The 18175-nt window shown below is 38.0% G+C and overlaps 1 protein-coding gene across 1 annotated transcript in view; it reads left to right on the forward strand.

Moving 5' to 3' along the window:
• csmd3b (CUB and Sushi multiple domains 3b) overlaps nucleotides 1-18175 on the forward strand; it is a 361413-nt gene that overhangs the window by 246401 nt on the left and 96837 nt on the right. The window contains 2 exon segments of the mRNA XM_019350799.2: nucleotides 3548-3651; nucleotides 4688-4800. Of these exon segments, the coding sequence (XP_019206344.2) occupies nucleotides 3548-3651; nucleotides 4688-4800 (217 nt within the window).

The following is an 18175-nucleotide window of genomic DNA, read 5'->3' on the forward strand; positions in this document are numbered from 1 at the left end:
AGCCTTTCCCACTGGTTCCTGTTCAGAGTTGGTATCTGGAAAGGATGCACCTGGCAGTCCAAGCTGAAAAAAGTATAAGTAAGGGGCAAAACACTGAGTAGTCTCGGACTTTAACCATCAGTCTTCATCAGCTGCATCCCAGGTCTCATCACAATGGCACGATTTATACTGGAGAAGCACATTCAAGGGGAGCGTGTTGATCAGGGTTTATGGTAATGCTGTCACAGACAATCTTTTATTCCCCAGCCCTGTCAATGCCCGCTTTACATCACCGGCTGTGTCACTCACCAGGTGTTTCACATATTCCTAGTATAACTATATCTTCAAAGTATCTTAAGATCTTTTATGGTATAAGTAGGGAGGAGCTTCGCTCACCTCATTGTCTCCACGACAACCAAAGGAAGTGCTTTATCAAGCAGAAATCCAATTCTGTCGCCTCATTGGCTAGAAGCCATAGACGGATAGAAGGAAGACATGCAGCAGCCAATTAGAGAGAGATAGAGAGGGTGGTAGAGAGAGAGAGAAAGAGAGAAAAGCGGGAGAGGTAGCTAGTGAAAAGAGAGTGACAGAGAGATGGATGTTTGCATGAACACCAACCAATTACAAGAGAGGGGAAATATGTGGAGTTTTCAGCTTCATCTATCATAAACACAAACTGAGCACACTAAAAGTAAAAAGGAACACACACATAAACACTGACCCTCACATTCCCACTAATGAGGTTCCAGTCGAAGCCGACTTCAGTGCAGCATTCATAGATGCATAAACGTAAGTGCATGCATGGACTCAGTGCAATGTGCTTATGGCTTAGCTGTGTCTAATGCTGTGTGAACAGTGCTGATGTGTCATTAGGGCATTCTGTAAAGGACATATACAACGAGATAGAACAAGTTTAATGGAATACTCTTTATAGAGTACATTTCAGAATGAGGTATTTTCTGAACCCTACCTACAGCAAACTAAGCAAGCCACCAAAAGGCTTTATTTGTAGCGTTTCTGCATATCGATGCCCTTGTTGTCCTCAGCCTTCAAACTTTTTGTATTGGCTTGTTGGCCTGATTAATAGTTATTTCACCTACTTGGGATAGAAGTAATGTTTAAACCCACTCACTATACCAATTATTTGGTAGTATACTCTCATCATTCACTTTTTTTGACTGTAAGCACTATAAAAATTGGAGGCACACACACACAGAAATATAGCGTGAAAGACAATACAGTAATGACAGCTCCCAGCTTACTTCATGAGCTATCAATCTGTGAATGTTGTGTGTGGACACTGAACAAGTGAAACCCACTCACTTTGAATTCTCTATGCACATTTGGATGTGTTTCTTTGCGGTGCCTAGTAAGTTTCAAGATTTTTCCCTTTTTATCTGAAACCTGCTGTGGAAAGCTTTTGGTAATCTCTGATCATTTAACTCAAAATCAAAATATATCTATAAAGCACTCCCATTATTTTTCCACCATTTGCATTTGATAGATCCGCACTTGTTGCTGTCAAATTAATCGTCTCCAGTGCCCAGTACCACGTCGTCTATACTATCAACACTGCAGAAGAATGGCATCCATACATTAGTGTAGGTGCAAAAGAAAAAGGAAAAAAAACCTTTTTCCATAAAGTTTGTAAGCTCTTGAACAGTGTTTCACTTACGGGAAGTCATGCAGCTATGTCAGCAACCATTTGCGACTTTAAAACTGCACAACATGACTTTTAAGTATTGTGATCATCATGATTATCCTTGTAAAAGCACGATCTGATGTCGTCTTTCTATAAAATCTGTACAAACAGTCACATAAACGCGGCTGTTACTTCTCAGATTTGCTGCTGTGCTGAGAACCTGCTTTGAGTTCATGAGAATACGGCGATAAGTGTGTGTGAATATGGCGACTGTGTAATCAGAGCAATAGATACAGTAATCTCCACAAAGCCTGTGCCTGTCTGTTTCTGTGTGTCTGTGTGCATGCTTTCCAGAGAGATTTTAACAGGTTTGTAGGTAATGCTTTAATCCAATCTGCTGCCTCACATACTGATAAGACTGAGTCAGCACCTTGAGCAGTGGGCAGATTGTTGCTTCATCTTTGTATACACTCTTGCTTATTTCATTTCCGGTGAAATCGGGTGATGGTGCTGCTACGCTTTGCCAGTTTTTTTTGGTATATTTGGTATGTCTACATTAGTTGTTGTCAGTCAAAAGATAACTTTACTTGCTTGTGGCAGAAGAGGTAAAGCAAGTATTAAATGGCAAAAAATGAACCCCATAAACTAAAAAAATCAGGGGATAGCCACTTTTTATGCTCTCTCCCTTTTCATAAATTCGTAAGCTAAAGTTGCATAAAGAATGAACTGTATCCATTCAACATGCACAGTAGTGGTGTCATGTTTCTGGTGTTTCAGTTGTGTAGTGAAGGGAAAAAGAGGACTGTATTGATGACGTCTTACCTAAACGTAATAAATATACAGAGTTTTTGAGCGTGCCGATATGCATGCAAATATGCTTAGTGCTAACATAGCAGCATACAGGAAAATAAGACCTGCACGATGCATTCGGGTGCTTTGAAGTGCTCCAGCAGAATATTCATTCTGGAAATCTGGAAATTCCTCACAAGGAGAGAAAAAGAGCAGGGCGGAGGCAGATTGAGGTTTCAGTCTTCCCCTGAGGGTCAAGTCAGAATTTTAGTTTGAAATATTCCACCACTGTACTTTGCTAGCATCAAAGATGTGCTCATTATTACCCCCATTTCCTCTCTTCCTCTGTCCTCTCCTCTTCCATCTGCCTCCATCTTCTTCATTCTCTCTATCAACCCTCCCCCCATTCTCTCTTCTCTTTTGCCAAATGTGCTTCTCTCTGGTCTTAGATGAAACAGAAAGTGTTGGTTTAATAATTCCCGATCAGAGTTTTGAGCTGTGTGCTGCTACTCACTGCTTCAAGTGTACAGCAGAGGTGTTACTTTCGTCTTCCCTCTTCATCGTGCGATACTGAATGAAATCATGCATCATTGTGTGATGCATGAATGAATTCTAATGATTCATATACAGTATGCTCAGGTATAACTCAGAGACAGAGATGACTTTGATGTGATCACAGGTAAAAGTCTTAACATGACAAGATATGATATGCAACCTTTTGTAGCATGATTTAGCTCACGCTAGTTTTAGGACAGCTACAAGAGTGTAGATTCAATTTTTTAATGCAATTTGTCAAAAAATGCAATTATAACCAGATCAAGATCAAATCCACCATTTTCAAAATGAATGTGGAATTTTTTGAGCCGAAGGTTTTACTGGTATAAAACTGACATTTTAGGAAACACAGCTCAGTGCGATGACCCCCAAACCGATTCTTGTTTAGCCAGAATCAATAACCACGTTCCTTATTGAGTGCTGAGATTTCTGAACTTTGCTTCTTTTTCTTCTTATTATTGTTGATTGAGTAGCCCTGATTTAAAAAAATAAAGTTATATATTACTGCTTGACTTGTTTTGGAATAATAACTCACATGTATGTGAATATGCTTGTTTTTTTTTCTGTGCATGTCAACTTTAGGTCATCCAGATCAACTTTGAAGAGTTTGACTTAGAGATTGCCTATGATACTCTAACTATTGGAGATGGAGGGGAGGTTGGAGATCCTACGACTATTCTACAGGTGTAAGTATTATACTATAAACTGACATACTTTTGCACTTGCTTTCCACATATCCCGAGATCAGTGTATATTACAGTACTTTTTTGTAATTTTAAGTGAGCAGTGGTCGTCCAGGCTTTCTGAAGCTATCCCTGAAGAAATTACATGAAAGCTTGGCTAAGACAGTTCAGGCTTTGCTGAGGAATACAGTTGCTCATGCCAAATATTTGCTTCCTGTTTGTACCTTGAGTACTGCATTTCCATGTATGTTTGCACATGTTTCAATAAATCACTGCACCTAGTTCCCATTTTACTAGTAAAATATAAAAAGATGAAGGGTTACTTAAAATCTTTCCACAATATATCTATATTACACATACCTGCATCATTTCTCAAACAATAGCAGAATGGTGGTAGTTGTTGTCTTTAATATTGTGTAACTATAACCTGAAAAAAATGTGAAAAATAGTTGGAGAGGCAAGTAAATATCACTGATATGTAGAGATACAGAGACCAGCTATGCAAATAAGCAGCAGTGCTCTGTGAGAATAATCAATGAGAAAGGTACTTTTTGTCTTGTACTTCTTGTAATTCTGGGCTTGATGCAAAGCATCAGCATCCATCTAACTCAGAAATGTCTATCTCTTTGGCATAAAATAATTTGATCATAAAACAGAAATCAGCATTGTCTACCACTGTTCTTGAATTTGTAAAATGTAGTGCCCACAAAGATAACAGTGCCAGACCTTTTACAAAGTGTGTGATTATGGTTCACTTTGTAGATGGTCACTGTTAGCTTTTGCTTATAAACAGCACTGGCACTGAAAAAAGGTTGCATAGCATCAGACTATTCAAAGCAATTTGCCATACTCAGGCAGGATTCTGCAAAACCAAAGCAAAGCACTGAACTCCAGTGCAGTATGTTCCAGCAATTTGTTCACACTCAGGGAATCACTTGAGAATTTCATTATAGCTATGATTGCAATGATGAAAATGATACTTTTTTATAGTAGTAATTATGGTGACAGTGATTTAATAGCAGTGTGTTTTGTGCTCCAGCCTATCAGGTAGCTTTGTTCCTGACCTGATAGTCAGCATGACCCACCAGATGTGGCTCCACCTACAGTCAGACGAGAGCGTCGGCTCCATCGGCTTTAAAATCAACTATAAAGGTAAGTAATGAGCATGTGTTTGTTTTTGTAGGAGAGAAAAAGAGAAGGAAAGTGTGTGAATTAGATGCATTTAAATAACTTGTGAAGACATTTTCATGTGTTTGTATACCAAGGATGAGATGGCAAAAAACTGTTTATTTTGTATTGGTAATGTTGAGCACACCTGCACATCAAACAGTAAAACACAGGGTGGCACCATCTTTAATCACATGTTGTTGGTCACAAAAAAAATATGAAGATGATATCAAGTTGATAAACTAGTAACCATTATAAATCTGTGGGTTGTACATTTTGTCCTGGCATTGCTCTTTTTATGTCTCAATAACATTTTGCATTGGATATGTTGCATGTAACACAGTGTGACTTTGCAAGTAATTTTGATATCTCATCACTTGCATCGACTCTATCACTGCTAGATGTATTACCTGTCTATAATTGTCTGATTCTACTTATTTGATATACACATCTAATGTACTTGGATTTCGTTCTTATAGGTTTCCCCTAATTTTAAATGCATTTTATTTTTGCCTTTCTAGGCACTAACTAATGATTCTAAGTGTTCAATCTTAGAAAACTGACTTGTATGACTGAACAAAGGAATAACAGTGTATTTTGCGATTGAAATTTAAATTCATTGGCAATAAATCATAAAATTTCTCACTCATTCAGTACACCCAGGGGGTTTACTGCTCAGGGGATCTTAAATCAGTCGACAGATGACTTGTGTCTTTGTGGATGGCTTCAAAAGTAGCCTGAGTGCTTCTTAGCCCTCAACATTATCGTCCACATTTTGAGGGTGTTATAGTCTGAGGATGATCCCAGCGTCTCGAACCTCCCGGGATCCATATCAGGTTAGATTTCTGTGGGAGTTTTGTCTTAATTTTTCACTACGCTATGCAGCGGAAATTCTATTTCTGTCAAAATTCCAAAAAAGTTGAAAAGTTTGGTTTCTTGAGGTCTCTCATTGTTAATCCCTTTAAGCAATGACTTATCTTGATCAAACAGAACATCCTTGTAGATGCATTGGTCTGCTTTAAAAATAAATGCTTGTCTAGCAACATATGACCTTCATCTTAATATCAGTTAGGAACAAAGTGTTTTTCTGTTCTGTCGAATCAGCTCCTGCCATACTAAAAATATTAACCTTTCCAAAGTTTCCTGTGTGGTGGATGTAGTTTTCATTTGATCACAGTACATGAAACATAGAGAGGGGAGCTTTGCTGCAGAAATGAACTTTGTGTACCTCATTTGGGTGTCATCATCTGTGGATTTATTGTCATAATGAGGTCACAGTGCTGAGTCTGGTAATGCAGCAAGTTCCAAAAGGGGTGTGACAATGACACTTGTTTTGATATATCTCTGCCCTTTATGCTCCTTGAGTTTCATTGTGAAGTTCAAATGATATACTGAAAACACAGTGATTAAAAAGACATAACATCCAAAATGATTAAAATAGAAAATAATGAAATACTGCAGGTCTGTGTTTCTTAAAGTAACTCTGCAAATAACAAATGTATTGGTGGCAATTTTTTAAGCAAATGCGCAGGTAATGTTAAAAGTTTAAAAACTAACTTGAAATAATATCACCTTTATGAAGGACATAAGGTTCCTGTCTCAATGATAATTGTGCATATGCCCATTCATTTCTCCTGAGTGATTTCCCCATAGAGATCAATAGAAAAGCTAATGGAGAGAGCCACCATCTAAATGCACCCATGCTTATAATATTGCTTCATTGCATTGGCATAAGAGCTGGGTTTTCTTTCTTAATCTGTACCCAGTAGTACACAGCAAGTTTATTCTGCACAATACATGGAAGACCAGTGCAGTGTTGTTAGAGCGTATTCACTGTCAAAAGCCATACATTTGTATTTAGATGTTACAAGGTTTTGTTATTTTCTGCCACAGTAAGCTTATCACAGCTGTGCTGGCTTTAAAGTTGTGTTTATGTTCTTTGAAAAGCAATAAGAGACTGTGTGCGCTGTGGGGACCATACCACCCAGTGTAAGGTTTATGCCACTGCTACTACAAATTAAAAGTCCTCATAATTATCAAAATCATTTTTATGTTTCTGTATTGGTTAATTCACCAGTGTGCACAAGCTCTTTAATCAAAGTACACAGCAAAATCGCCAGTGTCAAATTGACACTGTGAGTGTTAAATTTAACACTAGAAAAGTGTCTATATGTGTCCACTCTTTTGAGTGTTAAATTAACACTTTTCAAAGTGTTATATTTTTAACAATGAGCTAGTGTTATTTTAACACTGCACAGAGTTAAAGATTAACACTGAGTTACACTGACCAGTGTCAAAAATATTCTACACTGGTGTTAAGTGTTAAAAAATTAACACCGAATAGTGTTGGTAGTACTTTACACTAGCCCTGGTGTTTAAAAATTCAACACTGAATAGTGTTAATTTTCTAACACTAACACTAGTGTCAGTCAAATCATTAATACTACCAGATTACAATAAACTCCCATTAATCTGATATCTCTACTGCTACACGTAACCCCTAACATCTACCCATTACAAAGAAATACAAGACATTAACGTTCCAAAATACTTTGTATTCTGATACACCACAAATAAACAAGTTATACAAAATTACAGTATGGGACAATGTACATTTTGTCATCAGTGCCATTTGAAAATTGCCTATCATAAGGTCTATAGTACACTAGATCATCTACAGAGATCAGTGCAAAGACATCTAATCCATCCTCAATAACAAATGCATTTAAGTGATCATTGAAATATACTGTTGAAGCCTTACAAGTTAGAAGATAAGCATTGCAATCTAACAATTATATTGACAATCTTACTGAACAAAGGCATCTCATTTTCAACACCAGAACAAACATACATCCCAATTTGATATCTGTATCATGGTATCAGTTGACAAACAGTCAACAACAGATTGTTTTGCATGTGCATGGATGTCATTAACCAGTTCCTCCAATGAAACAACTAAACACTGCACAGTACTTTCAGGAACTCCTGATGATTGTACCTGAGCAATAACAGAGCTGCACATGTTCAGTATTTGCCTTTTTTCAACTGGAACCTGTGTAGTAATTGTCATGTGATGAGCCACATTTACAGGCTGTGAAACAGAGGTTCCATCGTTAGGTACAGGCTCAAAAGTATTGATGACCTCAGAGTGAAGACAGTCTCCATGTGCTCGGAGTAAGTGCCGCTTGTAATCAGAGTACGTGCGAAAGATAAATGAACATCCAGGCTCTCCACAGGTCAAACGTAAAAACCTTCCTGGGTACAAACCATGCTGGAACTTCAAATGTCTAAATAACACTGAGCAACTTGTGTGGTGTATCTTGCAAATGTAACAGATGAACATTTCCAGTCAAAGTGCTGAATAGTGGATATCTTTAAACTGTACAATGAAGATTTCCTCTTGTTTCCCTGACCCGAGGACTCTCCTTCACACTGCCAACATCAATGCCATACACGGTGGTCTGGATGAATGTGTAGAAGTTGTTCAATGCCTTGTCAAAGGACACGGCAAATAAAAAATGTGCCTTGAAAAGTTTTGCCTTGTCAAAACCTGCAACTCCCATCTGTGTCACACAGGGAATGACCTTTTGATCTAGGACAATGTAGAAACTCTGGATGATATTCTTTCTTTCTCCAACACACAGGACGAATGGCTGAGTGGGGCCAGCCTTAAGAAAAGCCTCCGTGCTACCTCCCACCTGAGGGAGAGAATGAAACCAAGTGATTCACATTAAACAAAATTGGTAATCTGATGTTGAGGCATAGCTGCCTGAAATTATGACAATATTAAAATGTTTCACTCCGCGCGCACAATTATTTTTGTTTCAATGTGTACATTTAGTTTTAATAGAAACAATAACATGTCAGTCCTGCAACACCAAGCCTGTCTGGGATAGATACATCTGCTGCATGTTGGATCACCTTGCCATCTTAAAATAAGCCCTTGATAATTTGCATCTGTTCTCATCAAAAGAGATATATACAATTCTAAAAATCATACCTTGATGAATTTCATTAGGTGGTGAGCAGCATCTGATGTGCTAATCTTTGAAGACTTCCCTCCCTTAGATGTTGGAGGTACAAGTGAAGCAGCAAAAGCTGGCAGCCGCCTCGCAGTCCCAAACTACAGAATAGGAATTAAGATCATCACAATTACTGTCATTTAAAGGACCACAGCAGTCATTTTTTCCACGTTATGTAATACCATGATGACATTTTAGACACCCGATAATTTTTCAAATAAGGCAGTTTTCCAGTGCCTTGGTATACAAATTTCTTTCTAGAGACTTAAAATCTTCTGGCCACCACGTGAAGTACATATCGAGTCATAACAATAGTAAGATTACGTAACTTTTTTTGTGTTCAAACTACATTAAATGTCATTTCAGGTTTAACATGTTTGTAAGCTTGTTTTCATACCATACACAAATTAACAGAAACCCAATGTGATTTAGAAAATGGACAGCTGTATTCCAATTTGTAGTAAAGGTTTACTGGTATGGTCCAGTGATATATTGTGTTGTGGGAATTAAGCAAATGCTGTAAAGGCATGCAAAATCTACCATTTCCAACTTACACTTACCACCCTCGTCAGAGTAACGCTGTGCAGAAATGAGCAGCTCATCCAATTCTGTACTCTGAGACAGATTTTTGCAATCTTTGATGATCCTTGGCTTGGTTGGCCACTTTGCAAGGAACTTAGCAGACACTTCCTCCCCAACAAACAGCATTGTGAAGTCTTGGTCAATCTTAAACACAAAGTGTAACAACAGAAACAACACATTAACAAGAAAACAAACAAAGGAACCACAAAGCTGTCACTAAATCATTTTATGCCTTACCAAGCCAGGTGTACAGAAATCTTGGGAAAAGGTCCAGGACAGTAGAAGCTGTGGCAGGTTCTTGAACCACTTTTTGCCTATGTTGAAATGTCACCTTCATGTTGTCTTTGACATGTTTCATGTCAGTTGAGTGCCTCTTCCTTGCATTCATCACCTGACAACAGCCTCACATTTGAACACAGGTTGCGAGGAGTCTTGGGGCTGTCTTGAAAAGCTGACTTTGATTTCTTCATCTCTTGTCAGGAACCAGCATATCACCACCTTCCAAGAGTAGAATAAGGTCAAGCATATAACACCATTTCTTTGCAAAATATCTAGCATGTCTAGTCCCTTTAGACTGAGCTAAAATTCATTTTGTTAAGAAAAAACACCCTTGGTCCATCTTTAAGTAGTACAAGCTGTGTAACATGACTGCAATACAGTATTCTCTCAATTATCGCAGGGGTCAGTAGAAACCATATTTCTATTTTTTTTATATATTTTAAGCCATAAAAACCCTCCCCACTCTCTAACAAACCCTAATATAACCCTGTTATTCATTTTTAGACTAGAAAATGCTTAATTTACCATGAAAAAATTTTAATCTAAAAAAAAGAAAAATACCCTACTGGCTACAGAAATGCGCACTATAATGAAATTCCCATAATTTACAAGATGTAGGGGCCATTATAGTGTAAAAATACTCTCAGGTTACCCTTAAGCATCCTAGTTCACCTAAGGCAGGGTCTCAAACTTAAATGAGCTGTGATCTCATTGGAGGGCCACTTCAGTGTTCAAGAAGTAAAAAAAAAAACAGAAACCACAAAGAAAACACCCACAAATATTCCTGACAATGTAGCGTTTGGTTTGTTTGTTTTTAAATTTCAAATATTGTATAACAAGACAAAACTGCAAATATGAACGCATTTTCCCCCCTCTTACTCTTAACTAACCGATGCCTTTAATTGAACTACCAAATGAACACAATTGGTCCTCTCTTTTTGGTCAGACACTTTGCAGCACTTCTGCTGTAATTTTGTTCATATTTAACAAAATAAAAATGCAGAAATAAGTGTACACATTAGTTTTTGACTCTCACTGAACTAACAAAGCCAATCCCTCCACATGCTTGTACTCTCTTGTTACCTCGGCCAGGTCCGCGGCTCTGAACCGTGGTAAAGAGACCTCTACGTCGGGTTGTCGGGCTTGTAGTTTTACTGTCAGCGAACACAGTGTACAGTCGAGTCTTAACAGCTTTCTTACAACCAGGCACTCCTTTTGGCGGCAGTGGTTATATTTACATGCTTTCTTCTTCCATTTCTCCTCGGTAACAGCTCCTACTTTCTCCCTCTCTCGCGCTCAAACACACAACGTTCTCCCTACAGCACGGACTACACTGCCCATGAGGGCCTGTAACACTCTGCCCTTATTGCCTTCATATTAAATCATTTTTGGCTAATGACCAAAAAAAAAGTCACTTCAAGGGCCAAATTGCATTATACTTCTTCACCTCAATATACAGGCCACAAGAAGGGGTGACGTGGGCCGCAAGTGGCCTCTGGGCCGGGAGTTTGAGACCACTGACCCTAAGGCTTTGGCAGTTTAATTAAAAAATAAATAAAAGGCATTTAATAAAAACTGTGACATATATTAAGTAATATTCATTACAGTCTGCCAATAGCCAGATTATGCTAAATAAATATTAGGAAAGTAACTGGTACTTTGCAGAGTTCTAGCTAGCAGTAGCCCAGCTAAACAAAAAACAGTTAAAATTCAAATATGACACTTAAAGATGATGTATTTTGATATAAATACTATTTTTTTTACTAGTTATCATGTTACTTGTTCTAACATCAATCTAAAACTTAATATTTAACCGAATAAAACTTACCGCAGCAGCAAGAAAAAATGGCGACCGAAGATTCTGAAATGCGAAGCTCCACAGGAAATGAAGGTGTGGTCTAATTTAACACCCACAGTGTTAAAATGCAGTAACGACTAAAATCCACACCAACACTTTTCAGGAATCAACTCCCGATGTGTTATTTTAACTCGATTAAGTGTTGAACTAACTCGGAACTCTGTTGAATTCTACTAACACTGAAAAATCAACACTGGCATTTTTGCTGTGTAGTATTTTTAATGCTAAAATATAATTAATGCTATTATCCATGAATTTTCAAATTTACTGTTTTATAAAAAAGCTGAAAGAAATAATGAAGCTTGTTATTATTTTTTTGATTGAGATGCAAAATTACAGTTATTTACTGCCATTCATTAACAGAAGAATTGGTTTTAGTGGTTGAGTTTTATGCTTGATTAATTTCTGACTTCTCATTGAAGTCCAGTGCGTTAGCTCAAATTTGGGTATAAAACACAAAATCAGTTTGTTATTTGTCTAATAAATGATATAATCTTAGTTTTAAGGATTTTTTCTTAATATTTGTGGGGGGTTTTGGGGGGTCTTTGTTAAACACTGTATATGTAGCTATTTAGTCACTTTGTTGTTAACAAGGGAGTGATGCCAGTTCAGCTTTTAAATGCAAATAAATACTTTAAAAAATTGCATAAATGTACAATTTAAGGAATCCTCAGCATATTATGTAAGAAAGGACTGCTTGCTGTTCAATATCTACTGTCCTGTTATTACACTTTTAAGTGTGCCTCCTTTAATTACATCTACATCATACTTATATAAATGTGTTTGACATTCTTAGATTGTCAAAACCTACAAAAAAGTACTTTAAATATGACTTCTTTTTTTTTTTTGCTCAAACCCCCAAACCATTCAAAGTGCCAGTTCTCAGTACAAGATAAATGTGTTTGTCTCAGAGTGCCGGCTCCATCACCCACAAGATTTAATAAAAAGGTGGGTACTTGCCTGAGATGTATGTGTGTTTTATTTATCTATTTTTATTTTTCGAGAAAGAAAAAAAAGGGGCACCCTGTGTTTGTAGAGTACATAGACATATCCCATAGACCTTGGCTATGAAATATAAACATTATCAGTAACTCCAGCCTTTCTGTAAAGCCACACTAACAATGCGTGTATGTGGGTTTCTGTTAGTGTGTATGTGTGTTAGACAGGTCCTCCATCAGTAAGCCAACGAAGCTCTACCAGCAAGTCACTCACCCCTCTCGCTCCTCACATTCTCCCTCTCTTCCCCTTCTCCCTCTGTCTCATTTTTCCTTATTAGCCATCTATCTATCCACCATCCTCTCATTCCCTTCTTTCTGAAATCACAACATTTTCTCTGTCAGTTGTTCTCTAATGCACTGTTGTTTGGTTTCTCCTCCTTTCTGCTCTTTTTCCTTCTCCCATTTCCTGTATCAAACATCCCTTTTCTGTTCTGTTGTCTGTCAAATGACCAGCCCTGCATCTTTTTTTCTTTTGCACTCATTCCCTCCCTGTCTGTCTCTGTGTTTCTGCTTTTCTCTTTCTCATGGTCCTGTGTCCCTCTCTTTTTCTTGTCACCATTCATCTATTATTAAAGCCAAGGTCACCGACCTGGGAACACTTTGACTCCACTCCTGCTGCAGAGCATACAAATCACACACACGTACAAACTCACACACACAGCTGAGTTCCCATCACTTCACACCACTATTGGACATCGTATTTACTTACATAAACCCCTGGAGACTGACACTAACCATTACTCCAGTTTACTCTAACCTTAAACCAAGTGTTCAACCTAAAATTTTATGATTTACCTAACCTCGCCTTGCTTTTTGCGAGTCCCTGCAGCATGACAGTGAGAACATAGTTATGTCCCCCACATTTAGAAGTTAAGCTTGACTTTACACCAGTCTTTCAGTCAATTATAAACTATGGCGTGTCACAGCTATTGATTTAAGGCAGCATTGCGACATTATCGACAGTGTTCACATTAACGTTTCAATGAGTTTCTGTCTACTCTGTGGATATATACATTTATCATGAGCTTATGCTGTGTATCTGTCTTCACAGTCCATAATGAGGTGTCAGTGAGGGTTGAGGATATAATGTATTGGCATATCTATGTATTTGTTTCAGTAGGATTATTGATACACAGTCATGGTAAAAAGAAAGCACACACTCGTTCAATCCAAGGTTTTACATACAAGGAAAAAAATTCATCAGGTCCTCACCAAGATATAAAATGCTGACATATATTACACCATGTTATTATTTATTTAACATTGCTTTAACAGTGTTCTTCAGTTCTTTGACGTTTGTGGGCATTTGTTTATGCACAGCTCTCTTAAGGTCCCAACCCGGCATTTTAATCATGTTGAGCTCTGGACTTTAACTGAGCCATTGCAACGTATTGATTCTTTTCATTTTCAGATGTTATGTTGTAGATTTGCTGCTGTGCTTGGGATCATTGTGTTGTTCATAACCTGGTTTTGGCAGAGCTTTAGCTGTCAGATAGATGGTTTCACGTTTAACTCTCGATAATTTGGTATACCAAGGAATTTGTGGTCAATGATTGCAAGGTCCTCAAGTCCTGTGGCTGCAAAACAAGCGCAAATCATCACCCCTACACCACGGTGCTTGATAGTTGATGAGGAGTTTGTGCTGATATGCTGTGTGCAACTTTGCAAACCTAAGCGGTGCTGCCATTTTCTTTCTAGAGAGAGGCTTTCTAACTTCCAAACAAGCCATATTTGTTCAGTCTTTTTCTAATTGTACTCTCACGAACTTTAAGATTTACCATCCTAGGCCTGTAAAGTCTGAGATGCTTTACATTTTTGGCAATTTCTCTGAGCGCTGCACAATCTGACCTTGGGGTGAATTTGCTGGGACATTCACTCCCAGAAAGATTGGCAATTATCTGCAATGTTTTCTACTTCTCAGTAATCTTTCTCATTGTGGAATGATAGACTTCAAATCATTTGGAAATGCCCTCATAACCCTTCCTAGTTTAATTGGCAGCAACAGTTGCTTCCAAAAGATCAATGTGGCTCAGGCATTCCTCTTTTCCATTTTGCTCCAGAATACCAAACTGCCAAACTTCAGCTCTTGTAGAGGTGCACATACTTGCTTATGATCAGTTATTTGCATTATTAATGTCTACACATCCAAGTTAGAGAGAGTTGTGTCTGAAAAATATCTGGAATCCATAGTGTGAACATATAAACCTGTTACAGTAATGCTATAAAGTCACTAAATATGATTATCATACACACTGGAAGCTATTTTTAGAATTCTTTATGTATTTATGTATTTACTATATTCATCTACAAAAATTGCCAAAAGTATTCAGTCACCCATGCAAATCATTGAATTGACTTGTTCCAATCACTTCCATGGCCACAGGTGTGTAAAATCAAGCACCTGCTCATGCAGACAGCTTCCACAAACATTTGTGAAAGAATAGGCCCCTCTCAGGAGCTCAATGAACTCCACTGTGGTACCATGATAGGATACCACCTGTGCAACAAGTCCAGTCATGAAATTTCCTCACTACTAATTATTCCAAAGTCAACTGTTAGTGGTCTTATAACAAAGTCAAAGCGACTGGAAACAGCAGCAAGTCAGCCACAAAGCTGAAGGCTACATAAAATCACAGAGTGGGAGCAGATGCGGAGGCACGTAGACCTCCAAACTTCACATGGCTCTCAGATCAGCTCAAGAACATTGCATAGAGAGCTTCATTGAATGGGTTTCCGTGGCTGAGGAGCTGCATCCAAGCTGTACATCATCAAGCACAATGCAAAGCATTGGGTTAAGGCTCTTAGTTCCAGTTAAAGGAACTCTTAATGTGCCCTTAATGCTTGAGCATTAAGACATTTTGGACTATTTTATGCTCCCAATTTTATGGGAACAGTTGGCTTCTTCCTGTTGCAACATGATTGCAGTGCAAAAAGCAAGGTCCATAAAGACATGGATGAAAGAGTTTGGTGTGGAAGAACTTGACTGGCCTGCGCAGAGTCCTGACCTCAACATGACAGAACATCTTTTGATGAATTAGAGCACAGATTGCAAGCCAGGCCTTTTGCCAACATCAACATCAATAATACACCTTTGGAAGAATGGTCAAAAGTTCCCATAAATACAGTCCTACACCTTGTGAAAAGCCATGAGTTGAAGATGTTATACCTGCAAAGGGTGGGGCAAAATCACATTAAACCTTAAACTCTGTGGATTAAAAACGGGATGTCACTCAAGTTCATTAGTTTCAGCAGTATAGTGTTCTTGCTGTTGTTTAGCGTTTATGTTTTTCTTCTTTTTGGTGGATAGGACTGATGAATAAATCATATTGTTTCAACTGTTCAACTAATATTGAAAATATGAATATGTTCTTTTCCAAATAGAATTACCACAACACAGAAGAAAAAACTGTACTGAATCTTCTTCTTGTCTTTATGAGATGGAGTTTTTGAATAAAGTCCATCTTTACTATCCAATTGTTTTAGCAAAAACAGCGAAAAAAATCAAAAAGAAAAGACAGTTTTGGTGTGAGGCTATGGGTATCAGTGTGGGGGAATTAAACTAATAATTTTGGCTGAAAAGCCTTGTAAGACTCTTTGTATGACTGCAGAGGGGCTTCACCATTCAAGCATCACCACCACTTCATCTTAGTTTTGAGCTTTTAAGTACTGAGTGAGATTTGAGAGTACCAACATTGCTTTCTATAATTTAAACCCACCAGCTGCCAATTGGATTGATGCAGCAGTCAACACTCCACACAGAGGATACCCTCTGGTCCGCTTTGGAGTACTCGCTGATTCTTACCATTTGAAAAAAGTTATTGGCTCTTGCTCGCCTTCAAGGAGTGTTTTGATAAGGAATGCGACTATTAAATTGATTACCAGGTGTGTTATGCCTTTGTAATTGCCAGTATTCACTTCTAACAACCAATTCTGAGCCAAGAAAAACTCTGATTTGGACCGTGTATTAATTTTGAGCAAGTAATCTGTATTACCAGTTTTGTCATATAGTATGTGTCCATAAACACAGTACAGAAATCTGTGTATGGATTTTTTTAATGTATGGTGGCCTTAAAAGAACAAAAAGTGCAAATATTTGAATCATTTTTCTGACTTTTTCATACAAACACATCTGAATGGTGATTTTGAGAATTAGTTTCCAGCGATGAGTCATTCCCCCCAGCTCCAGCTTTTTTAAGTGCATCATTCTCGCATTATCCCATCATCCTGTGTTATATAATGCCGATCTAGCAGACTTGAGAAGTGCAGCATAAACATCAAGTGCCTGCTTCGTGGCCAGCTGAAAAAAGGGTGAAATGGTGTTAATCTCATGACAAATGTTTTTTTTTCCCTCTACTGTAGTTAGGTGTTGCCAGGCTTATCGCAGTGCGCTATTAGCTTATCTGCTATTGCTGCACAGGAAAGACTAAAATCATCAATTTATATGCTGATATTCCCATACTTGACTTTGAGTGTACAGGCTGCTGTTTTTCTGCTCTATTCTGCCTTAAACACGATCCCATCACTGAGCCATAATTTCAGCTGTTACTTCTGAGATTTTTATTTTAGCTTTTTCATCTGCTCTTTATGGTTTTTAATATGTGATGTGCTTTATTGGAGGGAAGGATGTCAAGGTGGATTTTTATGGCACAATGACCCTTGATTCGTCGGATCCTTAATGTATGTGTGTGCTGAGAGAGACAGAGAGACAGCAATGTATGGCAGTCAGTGATGAATTCATCTCGGTCTGTGGTTGTGCTTCCATGCATTTTTAAGTGTGACAGCAGGTTTGTCTAATACACTACTCTTTACCTCTATCTATAATACATTTCCTGTGTTAACCCTGCCATGCTTTGTCTATCATTTGTCCAGTCCTCTTCATCTTTTTCTCTTCAGCTTGGAGCAGTCTGGGTTTTTTTCTCTGTGCAACCTGGATAGATGCATGAGAATTGTTTATGGACTAATCAGATTGCACGGTTATTCTAAATGGAGAGTGAGAAAGAGGGAGGGACTTTGCAATGATGCCTGACAGATAAACCGAATTATCTTATGGATATTATTTACTGGTGGACACAGTATTTCTAAGAATAACAAAAGCCACACTGGATCTTGCAGAGCCTGTGGTATTTCAATTCCACTGTACATAGTTCAGGTATTGAGAAGGACCCTCTTGATCATAGCGGATGAAACAGCATTCATTGAGTGCGGCAGAGGGACCATAAAATACAAATTCATGAAATATTTATTCGCAACATAACCAGAAATGTGGTTCAATTTTACAGTGGGTAAGCTGAGTATTGGGGTAGTGAGTCAAAGCTAGATGCATTTTTTACTTTTTTCTTTTTTGTAAGCGTGTGCGTTCCCGAGGTAACTCGTGAAGGGCAGGGCTTACCTAATCACAACTCTGTAAAGCGTATTTCATTTTCTATTCATGAATTATTGACTCATGTAATCTTCAGTCCAGGCAGTGGTGTTGAAATGCTATATATGCTGATCAGTCCATCCAAATTTACAAGGCATTTAATTGTTTCTCACATTAAGACCTAATAAATTATATATATTTCAAATTAGACATGGCATTGGGTAACTGAGCAGGCACAATGAGTGAAGAGTTGTTTTGCTCA

This window comes from Oreochromis niloticus, linkage group LG22, assembly GCF_001858045.2.
Source record: "Oreochromis niloticus isolate F11D_XX linkage group LG22, O_niloticus_UMD_NMBU, whole genome shotgun sequence".
NCBI classification, from domain to species: domain Eukaryota; kingdom Metazoa; phylum Chordata; class Actinopteri; order Cichliformes; family Cichlidae; genus Oreochromis; species Oreochromis niloticus.